Raw genomic sequence first — 16,263 nt, 5'->3', positions numbered from 1 at the left:
TGATAATTCGCGCCAGCTCTTATTCGGCCCCTTTCACCGCTGTCCTCATCTACCGTCCCCCACACAACACTCCCTCTTTTATTTCCAGTCTCCAGGACGTTCTCGCAACACTGGTCGTTAACAACTCATCAGTGTTGGTGTTGGGCGACTTTAATTTTTGGCCCAACGATCCCGCCGAAAGTCCCCTATCCAAAGAATTCACCGACCTCATGACCAGCCTTAATTTTATTTCCCATGTTCACAGCCCCACTCATGTGCATGGCCATCTGCTCGACCAGGTTTGGACTTTGAATGTTCCTACCACTCCCCTTACCATTTCCCCCTGCTCCTGGTCGGACCACTTTTTAATTTCCTTCTCCCTTTCCTTAGTTCCAGCTATCAAACCCCCCCTTCCCAAGAATATCTGGGTCAGAAAATGGGGTAAGGCAGATATGCCATCTTTCTGCTCATCTTTAGTTAATTCCTGCCCCGACCTTTCAGGCCTCTCTGCCAAGGCCCAACTGGCCACTATCGATGGCTGGCTGACCCAGGCAGGAGACGACTTTGCTCCCTTGAGGCGAATAACGGTTAAGCGAGCCCATGCTGCTAACCGCTGGTTCACCCCTGACCTCAAGGAGAAGAAACTGGCTGCACGCAGAGCAGAGCGCTCATGGAGAAGACAATACTGCCCCGAAAAAAAAACTACTTATCTGTCCGTGCTCAAGGCGTATAAGCAAGGCATCCTCGATGCTAAGACCCTGTTCTACTCCAATAGAATATTGGAAGCGGAATCCCAAGCTAAGGAAATCTTCGCGACAGTACACGAGCTTGCCTCATCCAATAGAACCACGGTTTCGATTCCCCCATCCCAACCGCTTTGCGACTCACTCAACAACTTTTTTGTTGACAAGGTCGCTAAGATTAAGTCCAACATCCCTCTCCCCTCCCCTACCTTCACCAACCCCTCCCCACCAATTGTCACTTCCAAGCTCACGTCTATTCCCCCCTTCACCAAGGCCACACTCCTTCCCCTGCTTCAAAAGGTAAAGTCAGGCTCCCCCCTAGACTTTGCCCCTGCCTATATCTTGAGAGAAATCTTCTTAAACTGCCCTATTCCCCCCCTCACACTCCTGAACGACTCACTCAGTAATGGAGTGGTCCCCACCGCCCACAAACTTGCGGCTGTTATTCCTATTCTAAAAAAGCCCGGTGCTGACCCTTCATCCCCTTCCAATTACCGTCCTATCTCCCTTCTGCCCTACCTGGGCAAGGTTCTAGAAACCTACGTAACCAGCACCCTGAGCTCCCATGTGGAAACTAACCACTGCCTCTCCCCCCGGCAGGCGGGCTTTCGCCCCCTCCACTCTACGGAGAAGGTGGTGTCCTCAGTAATGGACAGCCTACGCGAGGGCATTGACACCAACATCCCGCAGGCCCTCATCCTTTTAGATCTGTCCGCTGCGTTTGACACGGTGGACCACTCCATCCTCCTCACCCGTGTCAGGGCGGCGGGCATAGAGGGTCTGGCCCTCGCCTGGCTGGAGTCCTTCCTGAGTGGTAGGGCTCAGGCAGTCCACCTAGCTGGTTTCACTGCTGCCCCTCGTAGGGTGGTATGCGGAGTCCCCCAAGGTTCCTCACTTTCCCCTCTCTTGTTTAATTTATACATCTACCCCCTTATTTTTATGTTACAGCAGCTCGAGGTCACGGTGTTTAATTACGCCGATGACCTCCAGCTAATTTTCAACCTTTCCCACTCCCCCTCGTCCTCCCTGAATGTCCAATCCGTCATGTCGTTCATCCAGGATTGGATGAACTGCAACCACCTCAAACTCAATCCGGACAAGACGGAGCTTGTCTTGACCGGAGGTGGTTGCAGTCCCTGGTCCTCTTCCCATTGGCCTTCTTCACTTGGTGTCCCCCCGCTCCCTGTCCCCAAAGTCAAAACCCTAGGTATTTTCCTGAACTCCTCACTTTCTGTTCACTCCCAGGTGAATTTGGTTCTCTCTTCCTGTTTCTTCTCCCTTAGAACCATTAGGAAGATCTCTCGCTTCTTCTCTCTACCTGCCTTAAAGATCATAGTGATGGCTATGGTGCTCTCGCGCCTTGATTATGGCAACATCATTTACAATGGCGCCCCAGCCTATGCCATCCACCGTTTGCAGCTAGTGCAGAACCAGGCTGCCTGCCTGATTCACGGCCTGCCGAAATTCCATCGAGTCACCCCTTTATTGCAGGCCCTGCACTGGCTGCCGGTGAAAGAGCGAGCCCTGTTTAAACTTGGCTGTACCACCTTTCAGGCCAAAATGGGCACTGCCCCAGAGTTCATTTGCTCCGCCATCACTTCCTACACGCCGGGAAGAGAGCTTCGATCCACTCATCTGTCCCTGCTAACTACCCCTCGTTTCAGAAAGAAAAAGGCGGGCGGAACAAAATTTGCAGTTCTCGCCCCTGTATTCTGGAACTCCCTCCCTACGAAACTCCGTATGACGCCCTCCTATACCGAGTTTCGGAAAGGTCTCAAAACTCTGCTCTTCTCCCTAGCCTATAATGTCTAGACTCCCTCTGCTCCTGTTTGTCCCCTTGCAATCCAACAGCGCCAAGAAACCGCACGGTATAAGCGCGCTATATAAATGTTTTTAAATTCAAAATTCAAAATTCAGCCCTCATCAGCCTGGATAGCTTGATTCCAGTGGCATGGAGAGCACGGGACTCACGTCTGAGCATACCCGTCCCACTCGGGGTGACAAAAGCAAAAACAACAGGTGATGGACAGAATACAGAACAATGTCATACATTCACCCCAGTACAGAGATCTGGGCCTAAATCCATCGTTTTTTTGCTCACCATGCCTTTCCAGTTTGGACCCAGCTATATGCAAATCAGTCTTGACCCTGTGCCCCATGGGAACAGTCCAGCCCGAACTGCCAAGCCAGGTCCTCCCTGGACTGGAAACAAGCATCCAAGGACCGGTTTCGGGCTTTCAGCCCTCATCAGCCTGGATAGCTTGATTCCAGTGGCATGGAGAGCACGGGACTCACGTCTGAGCATACCCGTCCCACTCGGGTTGACAAAAGCAAAAACAACAGGTGATGGACAGAATGCAGAACAATGTCATACATTCACCCCAGTACAGAGATCTGGGCCTAAATCCATCGTGTTTTTGCTCACCATGCCTTTCCAGTTTGGACCCAGCTATATGCAAATCAGTCTTGACCCTGTGCCCCATGGGAACAGTCCAGCCCGAACTGCCAAGCCAGGTCCTCCCTGGACTGGAAACAAGCATCCAAGGACCGGTTTCGGGCTTTCAGCCCTCATCAGCCTGGATAGCTTGATTCCAGTGGAATGGAGAGCACGGGACTCCCGTCTGAGCATACCCGTCCCACTCGGGTAGACAAAAGCAAAAACAACAGGTGATGGACAGAATGCAGAACAATGTCATACATTCACCCCAGTACAGAGATCTGGGCCTAAATCCATCGTTTTTTTGCTCACCATGCCTTTCCAGTTTGGACCCAGCTATATGCAAATCAGTCTTGAACCTGTGCCCCATGGGAACAGTCCAGCCCGAACTGCCAAGCCAGGTCCTCCCTGGACTGGAAACAAGCATCCAAGGACCGGTTTCGGGCTTTCAGCCCTCATCAGCCTGGATAGCTTGATTCCAGTGGCATGGAGAGCACGGGACTCACGTCTGAGCATACCAGTCCCACTCGGGGTGACAAAAGCAAAAACAACAGGTGATGGACAGAATGCAGAACAATGTCATACATTCACCCCAGTACAGAGATCTGGGCCTAAATCCATCGTTTTTTTGCTCACCATGCCTTTCCAGTTTGGACCCAGCTATATGCAAATCAGTCTTGACCCTCTGCCCCATGGGAACAGTCCAGCCCGAACTGCCAAGCCTGGTCCTCCCTGGACTGGAAACAAGCATCCAAGGACCGGTTTCGGGCTTTCAGCCCTCATCAGCCTGGATAGCTTGATTCCAGTGGCATGGAGAGCACGGGACTCACGTCTGAGCATACCCGTCCCACTCGGGGTGACAAAAGCAAAAACAACAGGTGATGGACAGAATGCAGAACAATGTCATACATTCACCCCAGTACAGAGATCTGGGCCTAAATCCATCGTTTTTTTGCTCACCATGCCTTTCCAGTTTGGACCCAGCTATATGCAAATCAGTCTTGACCCTGTGCCCCATGGGAACAGTCCAGCCCAAACTGCCAAGCCAGGTCCTCCCTGGACTGGAAACAAGCAACCAAGGACCGGTTTCGGGCTTTCAGCCCTCATCAGCCTGGATAGCTTGATTCCAGTGGCATGGAGAGCACGGGACTCACGTCTGAGCATACCCGTCCCACTCTGGGTGACAAAAGCAAAAACAACAGGTGATGGACAGAATGCAGAACAATGTCATACATTCACCCCAGTACAGAGATCTGGGCCTAAATCCATCGTTTTTTTGCTCACCATGCCTTTCCAGTTTGGACCCAGCTATATGCAAATCAGTCTTGACCCTGTGCCCCATGGGAACAGTCCAGCCCGAACTGCCAAGCCAGGTCCTCCCTGGACTGGAAACAAGCATCCAAGGACCGGTTTCGGGCTTTCAGCCCTCATCAGCCTGGATAGCTTGATTCCAGTGGCATGGAGAGCACGGGACTCACGTCTGAGCATACCCGTCCCACTCGGGGTGACAAAAGCAAAAACAACAGGTGATGGACAGAATGCAGAACAATGTCATACATTCACCCCAGTACAGAGATCTGGGCCTAAATCCATCGTTTTTTTTGCTCACCATGCCTTTCCAGTTTGGACCCAGCTATATGCAAATCAGTCTTGACCCTGTGCCCCATGGGAACAGTCCAGCCCGAACTGCCAAGCCAGGTCCTCCCTGGACTGGAAACAAGCATCCAAGGACCGGTTTCGGGCTTTCAGCCCTCATCAGCCTGGATAGCTTGATTCCAGTGGCATGGAGAGCACGGGACTCACGTCTGTGCATACCCGTCCCACTCGGCGTGACAAAAGCAAAAACAACAGGTGATGGACAGAATGCAGAACAATGTCATACATTCACCCCAGTACAGAGATCTGGGCCTAAATCCATCTTTTTTTTGCTCACCATGCCTTTCCAGTTTGGACCCAGCTATATGCAAATCAGTCTTGACCCTGTGCCCCATGGGAACAGTCCAGCCCGAACTGCCAAGCCAGGTCCTCCCTGGACTGGAAACAAGCATCCAAGGACCGGTTTCGGGCTTTCAGCCCTCATCAGCCTGGATAGCTTGATTCCAGTGGCATGGAGAGCACGGGACTCACGTCTGAGCATACCCGTCCCACTCGGGGTGACAAAAGCAAAAACAACAGGTGATGGACAGAATGCAGAACAATCTCATACATTCACCCCAGTACAGAGATCTGGGCCTAAATCCATCGTTTTTATGCTCACCATGCCTTTCCAGTTTGGACCCAGCTATATGCAAATCAGTCTTGACCATGTGCCCCATGGGAACAGTCCAGCCCGAACTGCCAAGCCAGGTCCTCCCTGGACTGGAAACAAGCATCCAAGGACCGGTTTCAGGCTTTCAGCCCTCATCAGCCTGGATAGCTTGATTCCAGTGGCATGGAGAGCACGGGACTCACGTCTGAGCATACCCGTCCCACTCAGGGTGACAAAAGCAAAAACAACAGCTGATGGACAGAATGCAGAACAATGTCATACATTCACCCCAGTACAGAGATCTGGGCCTAAATCCATTGTTTTTTTGCTCACCATGCCTTTCCAGTTTGGACCCAGCTATATGAAAATCAGTCTTGACCCTGTGCCCCATGGGAACAGTCCAGCCCGAACTGCCAAACCAGGTCCTCCCTGGACTGGAAACAAGCATCCAAGGACCGGTTTCTGGCTATCAGCCTTCATCAGCCTGGATAGCTTGACTCCAGTGGTGTGGAGAGCCTGGGACTCACGTCTGAGCATCCCCAGCCCACTCGGGGTGAAATTGCAAAAATCACAGTTGATGGACAGAATGCAGAACAATGTCATACATTCACCCCAGTACAGAGATCTGGGCCTAAATCCATCATTTTTGGGAAAGACATGGCTTGGTAGTTCGGACTGGACTGTTCCCATGAGGCACAGGGTCAGAGCTGATTTGCATATAGCCAGTGTCTAACCCAGGGTGGTGTGGAGTGCAAAAAAACGATGGATTTAGGCCCAGATCCTTGTACTGGGGTGAATGTATGACATTGTTCTACATTCTGTCCATCAACTGTGTTTTTTGCAAGTTATAATGCAAGCATACAAATTATACTATATACAAAAATAAACAAACATTATACAAAACATTACAAAAACTCAATCCAACGTCACATATAGTCCTTATGAGGTAGACTCATATCTTCTACACATCTATTTGTACACTAAGCAGTGACATAAAAAAGGCTCCCACAGTGCAAGGGAGAGCTCCAGGAGGCCCTCTCGGTACAGTTCCCTGGCTTGAGAGCTTGACTGAGTTATGAGGGGTGTGCTCCATGTACTTTGCAGGGGGGCCCTCTCAAGTGACACTATGATTTAAATGTAGGAGCACTGCTGAGCAGGCTTGGGAAATCCATGGAGTTCTGGGTTAAGCTGATGGTGTCCCTTAGGGTCCATGTGGATATTCTAAAGGTGGTGTCTCTTCCTTGGTGCTTGTACATAATGGAAACCGTGATGTGCTCAACCCTCATGGCAGCATTCCGCTGCCTCGACCCGAAGCTTGGCCGCCTGGTCTGGGGCCGAAGAGTAGCAGAGCGAGGCTGGATGCCAGATCTCTTCCTATACTACTTTGTGACACAGTTGCAACATGCGGTAAGCTGGTTTGAGCAGGAACCCAATTGGGAACGAAGTTTACTGGCAGGGGCTGGTGGGCTGCAGGAGCTCTTCCTAATGGGTGAGGGAGTCCATCAAGCCCACCCATCTCTGGGAAGGCAGCTGGCAGGAACCTGGCACAAAGTGGTGAGTAAGCATGGGCGCAAAATCCGTTCCGCTTGCGGATTTTCGGCAAATTCGCAATCCGCGAATTCCCGCGAATTTGCAGAAAATCCGTGAATCCGCAAGCGGAACGGATCCGGGGGGCAAAAGTTCAAGCTTCAAGCTTGTAACTATTTTAGAACGGCGCCGGCAAGCTGCCAGCACCATTCTAAAATAGTTACTAAGTTAGCTTCAACAGGAAGCACTAATAGATAAAATGCAGGTGCTCGAGCACCTGCTTTATTTTATCTATTAGTGCTTCCTGATGAAGCTAACTTAGTAACTATTTTAGAATGGCGCTGGCAGCTTGCCGGCGCCATTCTAAAATAAAACAGGAGTGGGGCAGAGGGCAGAAAGTCACAGAGTGGGGCAGAGGGCAGAAGGGCACAGCAACGAGTGGGACAGAGGGCAGAATGGCACAAAAACGAGTGGGGCAAGGGGCACAAGGACACAACAACGAGTGGGGCAGAGGGCAGAATGGCACAAAAACAAGTGGGGCAAGGGGCACAAGGGCACAACAACGAGTGGGGCAGAGGGTAGAATGGCACAAAAACGAGTGGGGCTAGGGGCACAAGGGCACAAAAACGAGTGGGGAAGAGGGCAGAATGGAACAAAAACAAGTGGGGCAAGGGGCACAAGGGCACAACAACGAGTGGGGCAGAGGGCAGAATGGCACAAAAACAAGTGGGGCAAGGGGCACAAGGGCACAACAACGAGTGGGGCAGAGGGTAGAATGGCACAAAAACGAGTGGGGCTAGGGGCACAAGGGCACAAAAACGAGTGGGGCTAGGGGCACAAGGGCACAAAAACGAGTGGGGAAGAGGGCAGAATGGAACAAAAACGAGTGGGGCAAGGGGCACAAGGGCACAACAACGAGTGGGGCAGAGGGCAGAATGGCACAAAAACGAGTGGGGCAAGGGGCACAAGGGCACAACAACGAGTGGGGCAGAGGGCAGAAGGTCACAGAGTGGGGCAGAGGGCAGAAGGGCACAGCAACGAGTGGGGCAGAGGGCACACGGGCACAACAACGAGTGGGGCAGAGGGCAGAATGGCACAAAAACGAGTGGGGCAGAGGGCAGAAGGGCACAAAAACGAGTGGGGCAGAGGGCAGAAGGGCACAAAAAAAAACGAGAGGGTGGCAGTGATGAACCAGAGGGCGCATCGCGGTCTCGAACCAAAAAAAAAACCCGCAAACACGCAAAGCACCCCACGAACACACCAAGAGCCCCGCAGACACGCAAAAATAAAAAAATCCGCAAATTAGCAAAAATTCGCCAATTTTGCGGATCGCAAATTCGCAAATCCGCAAATTCGAGGATCGCGAATTCGCAAAATTCGCCCATGCTTAGTGGTGAGCAAAACTGCGAAGAAGTCTCTTTGCAGACTCACTGCTGCTGTGGAAGTTGCAGCCCATCGCCGCCCGGCAAAGGGCAAAGGCCTGTGCCCGGTGGCATGAGGGGGGCTTCATGACCTAGGGGGATCTCTGCTACAAAAAGAGATTCATCACTTTTGAGCAGGCATGGGAACAGTTCAGGGTGGGACCAGACCAATTCCTACAGTACATAAGACTGGCCCATGTGGGCCGTCAGAGCTGGCCCAACCACAGGCGCTCAAGGTGGTGCGACATCTGACTGAGCTGGAAGGCAGCAGGCATTTGACTACATACATACACAGGGCACTGATTGAGGTGAGGCGAGGCATGTCTGAGAGGGCAAAGGACAGACTGTGTGTCACGTTCCCCGAGGCAAAGTCAGAGTAGGACTGGATAAAGGCCGGTGAGGAAGAGAAGACTATATCACCTAACGCAAGATTCAATCTGACATATCTGATGGTGAGTAAACTGAGTGGAATCGACCCTGCCAGACCGGTGGCGTGCAGGAGATGTGGGATCCACGCAGCTGACTTTCTGCACATGACCTGGGTATGCCGCGCCAACGGCAAGCCACTGGGTATAGGGGCAATTAACAGGTATCAAGCTGATCATGGTGGAAGGGACGGTACAGATGTGCCTGCTAGTTATCCTCAAGTAATAGAAGAGGAAAAATTGGAAAATGCATGTTGGCCCTTGATTTTGCGATGCCTGAATGCATAATTGGGTGGCATCACAGCCCCACTGCCCCCCAGATGGAGCTGTGGAAGAAGGATATATTGTAATGGCCTGTTGTGGACAGCCAACAAATGAAACAGACCAAAAAAAGATAATAAGGTGGATGAAGACCTGTAGAAGTGAGGTGGAATGATTAAAAGAATAGAGAAACATCTTAATGTCAAGGCACCTAACGTAGCCACAGATGAGAGTGGGGACATCGAATAGAGCAGTGCTCAGACTGGGTGTAAGGGAACAGAAAAAAATATGGGTGTAAGACATCCTAATAATGTATAACCTTTGTGCCTAATAATTATGCGATACCAACGCTCCGTCAACCATCCCCTTTTGTATCTCTTTGTTCAACCTAAGTTGGCAGGGTATGCTCAGACGTGAGTCCCTTGCTCACTTTGCCACTGGATTCAAGCAAGCCGGGCTGAAGATGGCTGAAATGCCAGAAACCGGTCCTCTGTAGCTTGTTTCCGGTCCAGGGAAGGCATGGCTTGGCAGTTCGGGCTGGACTGTTCCCATGAGGCACAGGGTCAGACTGATTTGCATATGGCCATGTCTCAACTGGGGTGGAAGAGTGGGCTAAAGAACGGTGATGGATTAAACTCAGATCAGTTGACTGGGGGTGAGTGCTTGTATTGTCAACACTCCGTCCATCATTTCCTTTGTTTTTTCTTTGTTCGCCATAAGTTGGCAGGGTATGCCCAGACGTGGGTCCCTTGCTCACTTGGCCACTGGATTCAAGATAGCCTGGTTGATGAGGAGTATGAATCCGAAACCAGTCCTAGGATGCTTGTTTCCCGTCCAGGGAAGACATGGCTTGGCAGTTCGGGCTGGACTGTTCCAATGAGGTACAGGGTCAGACTGATTTGCATATGACCATGTCTGAACTGGGGTGGCAGAGTGGGCTAAAGAATGGTGATGGATTAAACCCAGATCAGTTGACTGGGGGTGAGTGTTTTGCTCAAACGCTCCGTCCATCATCCCCTTTGGTATCGCTTTGAATAATTATGCGTACTACCAAGATGGTTGCAAGTACAATGCTTCTGATTACATTTGTTAAAATTCAATAAAAAAATAATATTTTTTCTAAAGTAAAAGTTGAGTTTTTTGCGTTTAAAAAAAGGTAAGGAAAGGTTATCAATTTTGTAATGATTTATTGTCACATTCCTCGGTGAAAGAAAACTCTAGCTATTCTCCAGGGAGTAATTATTTTAACAGGAAACCGCTTTGCGTTCAATCTTTTTCCCCATTTCAAATTTGCGAAGGTAAAACCTGTTGTGATGCTTTTTCCTCCGTAAATTGAAGTGGATTATATCTGATGCATGTGCTAATATTTCTTTACACATATCAAGAACTCATTGGCCAGGTCCCCTCCTGGTGTCTAAAGATATAATGAGTGAGGATTATGATAACTTGATTTTTTTAGCCTATACTCTTCAGTGCTGACAGATTTTGTCTTACACCTGTCTCTCTTTCTCTCGGTGTGTTTAGGTGTGGAGTCGGTGGGGGTTACATGGAGGTCATCAACATGGACCCGGAAGTGAAGCAACAGCTCACTAACCTGGTGTCCATGCGCCTCTGCCCCCCAGCCATAGGCCAGGCTCTTCTTGATGCCATCGTAAACCCGCCTCAGCCAGGAGACCCCTCATACGAACAGTTTGTTGCTGTAAGTTGGCCATTTGCGTTTGGTTTGATTAATCCGGGTTCCTGTTCTGAAGAACTTGTTTATTTGTCAATGTGAAAGTCAGACTCAAGGGGAAGACGAGCAAAGACTGGTCAGGTGTAAAGTGCACATCCCTTTAGCTTTATACATCTAAAAATAATGAAGGAGGTACATGGAGTGAAAACCTACATTTCAGAATTTAATTCAGGTGTGCTGCGAATAGTGGAAAATGAGAATGGCTGTGGAATGACTGCGTCATCAGACTGTACCACGCAAAGCCATTATATTGCGATGACCTCAGCAACCCCTCTCCGCAATGGCATCCTCAGGAGTTGAGTCATCTCTGCTACTCGAGACCTCTAATCCTACCTATTACAATGACGTCCTCTCTACAACTCGAGTCATTCCTTAATGGCCCCTCTTGTTACCTCAATATATTTCCATCAGTGACATCCCCTCCATAGAGCATCTCATGTTAGTCATCCGTTGGTGCTCTCTCAATTCATACTCTTCAGCCATCCAATGACTGCTCTGAACACACCTTCTTGAATCATCAAGCGAATGAACTGCTCATTAGCTCGCCTTATACTCCTCTGGCACTCAATGATGTTGCTCTCATTAGCTTAATTTACATTGTTAAGTTATAGATTAGCTCACTCATGTTCTTGAGTCTTTCACTAATGGTTGTAGGATAGAGGCAGGCAAGCTTAACCACATGTAAATGTAAATGTAAATGTAAATGTAAATGTAGTATACTTGTAAAGCGCACAGCTGCCCCAGCAACAGGGCGTCCCGGCGCTGTATAACTCTGGGGAACCCGTCCTGGCTTTCCCTGTGGGATGGTACCTTGCTGGGAGTCCCCAAGGTGGAGCCAGGCATCCCCAGAATTGGTGGGGCCGTTGTGGAGATTAGGCAAGCTAATGCCCAGAGTTGCCGAGTGGAACCCCTGATTAGAGTAAGCACCGAAGCGAGAATTATCGAGTCCGCTGACCAAGGTCCACGACCCTGCCGCGTCGGGAATTGAACCCTGGTCCCGGGCTGACTTCTGCTCTCAGGCCTGCTGCCTCTAACCAGTGAGCCACACTACTCCACACACTACACACTACTGTGCCTCAACTACGCAGTCTGAACCACTCGTGCATCTTGTCCATGCATTCATTTACGACACATGCCTATACAGCCCAATTTCATGGTAAAGGCATGAATGGTAAGACTGTTTGCATGGCTAAGTTTGCCACTACTCTGACACGCATAACCCTTCCCTAATACCAAAATTACAAACCCCCTACCTGCCCCCCGCCCTAAGCCGTAAGTTACAAACCCCCTACCTGCCCCCCGCACAAAGGGGGGCAGGTAGGTGGGCACAAATCCCATACTTGCCCTGAGTCCTAAAAATGCCCCACTCCTTAAATACTCCTCTAAACTCAGCCCATAAAACTACCCAACCCAGTTCTCCTGCCCTGAGCACTTAAAACTTGCCCCTCATTAAAAGTACCCTGACCCCTTTGTCTTCCCGAGTCCTAAAAACTTGCCACCAACCACCAGACCCAAGCCCTTAAATCTTGTCCTCTCCTTAAAAGTAACCTGACCCCTTCCTCCTCCGTGAGCCCTTAAAACTTGACATCGCCCCCCGAAAGTGACCCCCAGCCCCACTTACCTGTCTGTGTCCACTTCCTGTGCCAATGCTCCTGTTCCTGTTTCAAGTCTCCGCCCATCTCAAACACTAGAGGGCATTTGCCTTAAAAACGCATATGGGGGTTTAAGCGAATGCGTTTTTCGGAAAACCTTGGTTACGCTTGCGGGCTTCCGGCACGCATGGCTCTGGCGGCGTATTTCTGGATGTTTCCCCTCACTGATATTCCTCTCATTAGCTCACTCATATTCCCATGGAATTGAATGATATTTATCTCACTCACTCATATGCCAGAGTAATTGAATGATATTCAATTAACTATCTCACACATATTTCTCATTCATTAAATGATATTCTTCTCATTACCTCATTCATGTTCCTGAGTCATTGAATGGTAAATCTTTTATTAGCTCACTCATGTTCCAGAGTCATTAAATGATATTCCTTTCATTGACTCACTGTTATTCTAGAGTCATTAAATGATGTTCCTTTCATTTACTCACTGTTATTCGAGAGTCATTGAATGATATTCGTCCTGTTAGTTCTCACATTCTAGAGACATTGAATGATATTCCTACTGTTAGTTTTCATATTCTAGAGTCGTTGCATGATATTCCTCCTGTTAGTTTTCATAGTCTAGAGTCATTGAATGATATTCCTTTCATTTACTCACTGTTATTCTAGAGTCATTGAATTATATTCCTTTCATTTACTCACTGCTATTCTAGAGTCATTGAATAATATCCCTCCTGTTAGCTCTCACATTCTAGAGTCATTGAATGATGTTCCTCCTGTTAGTTCTCACATTCTAGAGTAATTGAATGATATTCCTCCTGTTAGTTGTCATATTCTAGAGTCATTGAATGATATTCCTCCTGTTAGGTCTTGTATTCTAGAGTCATTGAATGATATTCCTTTCATTTACTCACTGTTATTCTAGAGTCATTGAATGAAATTCCTTTCATTGACTCACTGGTATTCTAGTTCATTGAATGATATTCCTTTCATTGACTCACTGTTATTCTAAAGTCATTGAATTATATTCCTTTCATTTACTCACTGTTATTCTAGAGTCATTGAATGATATTCCTTTTATTGACTCACTGTTATTCTAGAGTCATTGAATGATATTCCTTTCATTTACTCACTGTTATTCTAGAGTCATTGAATGATATTCCTTTTATTGACTCACTGTTATTCTAGAGTCATTGAATGATATTCCTTTCATTTACTCACTGTTACTCTAAAGTCATCACATGATATTCCTCCTGTTAGTTCTCACATTCTAGAGTCATTGAATGATATTCCTCCTGTTAGTTCTCACATTCCATAGTCATTGAATGATATTCCTCCTGTTAGTGCTCACATTCTAGAATCATTGAATTATATTCATCCTGTTATTTCTCACATTCTAGAGTCATTGAATGATATTCCTCCTGTGAGTTCTCACATTCTAGAGTCATTGAATGATATTCCTCCTGTTAGTTCTCACATTCTAGAGTCATTGAATGATATTCCTCCTGTTAGTTTTCATATTCTAGAGTCATTGAATGATATTCCTTTCATTTACTCACTGTTATTCTAGAGTCATTGAAGGACAGTCCTCCTGTTAGTTCTTATATCCCAGAGTCATTGAATGATATTCATCCCGTTAGGTCTATTATTCCAGAGTTCTGATTTGATTTTAATTTGATGTTATTATTTATAAAGTGCAAACAAATGCCCAAGGGTGCTTTGGTGCTGCTCAAAAAAGGAGATGAAAAAATATCAGGAGAGAAAAATGGGGATACCAATAATGCCTGAAAAGCCAAGTCTTTAAGTCCTTCCTAAACTTTGGTAAAGAGGGGGCCATTTGTAACCCCAACAGTAACTTATTCCAGTTCCGGGCAATACAACACACTAGGCTCCTAGCTCACCGGGTGGCCAGTCTGTGGTGGGAACTATCAGATATCTTGCTGAGCATCAGCAAAGATGTCCTCCGTGGCAGTACCATCTAAATCCATTTTTCAAATAAGCAGGGCCACGGTTATGGAGAGCATTATTGGTCATGCAGAGGTCTTGTTTTTCTACCAGGAGACAATGTAGTTTTTTTAGGGCTTTGGAGACCGATCCGTATCTAGGGACCGTTGCCAGCATACGAGCTACTGCGTTTTGTAGGACTTAAAGTTTATTCAATGATTATCTTGGTAGATTCTGGTACTGACCGTTACAATAGTTCATTCTAGATAGAATTAGAGCAATAATAACGGTCCTTAATAGAACAACGGAAGGAACTGAGCGATTTTCTTGACTGAACACAGAGCGAAGAAGGAGGCCAAGGTAACTCTATTGACTTCTCATTGAGTGATATTCCTGTTGTTAATTTTTATATTCCAGAGTCATTGAGTGATAGCCCTTTCATTATTTCTCACATTCTAAATTTATTGGAGGACACTCCCCCCATTCTATAGTGCAAATGGTGTATTGGGACTCCAAAGACTCCTCTTCCACCAGTAAAGTTAAAAATTACTGTATAAAAACTGGTCTCCACAACCTAAATTTTGAGGAATCTGATTACAGATCCGCTCTCTAGTGCGAGGTTCTCCATATCTTCTGATCACTCCTACCACTGGGGCTGAGGAACATCTTGTCTTCAGTGCTTAGTGTGCGATGAACATAACGAAGCGTGATGCTAGATGTATGTAATAACGCCATGATTGAGTGTGTGCTTTGTCATTCCACACTGCAGGAGAGGAAGAAAGTTCTAAGTAACCTCGCAGAGAAGGCCTCTCTGATGGAGGAAATCCTGAATAAGGCACCCGGAATCCAATGCAACCCGGTCCAGGGAGCGATGTACTCTTTCCCAAAGATTGAAATCCCAGAGAAGGCTGTGAAGCTGGCAGAGGTAAGGAACCATCATGTTTGTCCTGCTTTGATAGAAACCTTCATGGGCTCTGACAGCGTGTGGTTGGCACAGGTACGGGACCCCCACATTTGTCCTTCTTTGACAGAAACCTTCATGTGTGTGGTTGGCCACATGTAGAGTGTCAATGTTGTGTCACAGGACTGTCGTCTGGATACAGCGTATTAAAATGTTGGACTGCTAGCCCTGGGGCCAATAAATGTTTACAGGATGCTACAGCTGCAGTTGTGAGACCAGAAATAACCATTAGAGATGGAATCAGTGAATGTCAGGATGCTGCTGTCACAGGATTCATTAGTGAGTTTGCTATTGTTTGAATGGAGAAGGGTTCAGTCAGTGTTCAGGGCTCACCCATTGCTTGGAGGAAGCTATGGTAGATTACTGATGATCGTGGAAGGAGCTGAGCCCACCCGGACTTCGAAGGATGCTGTAATAAGTTATGGGGATGCTGGAGTGAGCTGGCCTCACCCATTGCTTGGAGGAAGCTGTGGAAAATTACTGGGGATGGTGGGGGATACTGAGCCCACCCAGTATTCTAAGGATGCTGTAATAAGTTATGGTGATGGCGGAGGGAGCTGTGCTCACCCATTGCTCGGAGGAAGCTATGATAGATTACTTGTGATGTTGGGGGATGCTGAGCCTGCTACAGCGGAACTCCAAAAATAAATTCTAAATCAGCATCACCTTTCCCTGAAACCTCAGAACACACATTTATTCTCCAGTGGGGACCATAACACTGCACACTTTCTCTTTTCATTTAATTTGACTCCAGGGATTGGTGAAGTAACAAGGAGTAATGCTGTAACATTGGCAGAGTGTCTAAACCTATTTAACTAGACATTTATTTACATCTATAGTTTAAAGCAATTTACCATGGTTTTAACAAACATTAATTTTATTCAGACACACCACCATAGTGGCAATGGATCTGCTAGAAAGAAAATCAGGCGTAGGAAAAATTGCAAGACCAGCTTTAATATTCGATTTTCCT

The 16,263-nt window shown here is 47.9% G+C and overlaps 1 protein-coding gene across 1 annotated transcript in view; it reads left to right on the top strand.

Annotated features, from left to right (window-relative positions):
- Window positions 1–15,589, top strand: part of LOC144827829 (alanine aminotransferase 2-like) — a 98,696-nt gene extending 83,107 nt beyond the window's left edge. The window contains exons 6-8 of the mRNA XM_078685995.1: window positions 10,566–10,740; window positions 15,099–15,326; window positions 15,482–15,589. Of these exons, the coding sequence (XP_078542121.1) occupies window positions 10,566–10,740; window positions 15,099–15,326; window positions 15,482–15,589 (511 nt within the window). The remainder of the gene's footprint in view (window positions 1–10,565; window positions 10,741–15,098; window positions 15,327–15,481) is intronic.
- The last annotated feature ends 674 nt before the right edge of the window (window positions 15,590–16,263 follow it).

Source organism: Lissotriton helveticus, chromosome 4_1 (genome assembly GCF_964261635.1).
Source record: "Lissotriton helveticus chromosome 4_1, aLisHel1.1, whole genome shotgun sequence".
NCBI classification, from domain to species: Eukaryota; Metazoa; Chordata; class Amphibia; order Caudata; family Salamandridae; genus Lissotriton; species Lissotriton helveticus.
Note: the sequence above shows the minus strand (reverse complement) of the source record. Positions and strands in the feature narration are given on the sequence as shown.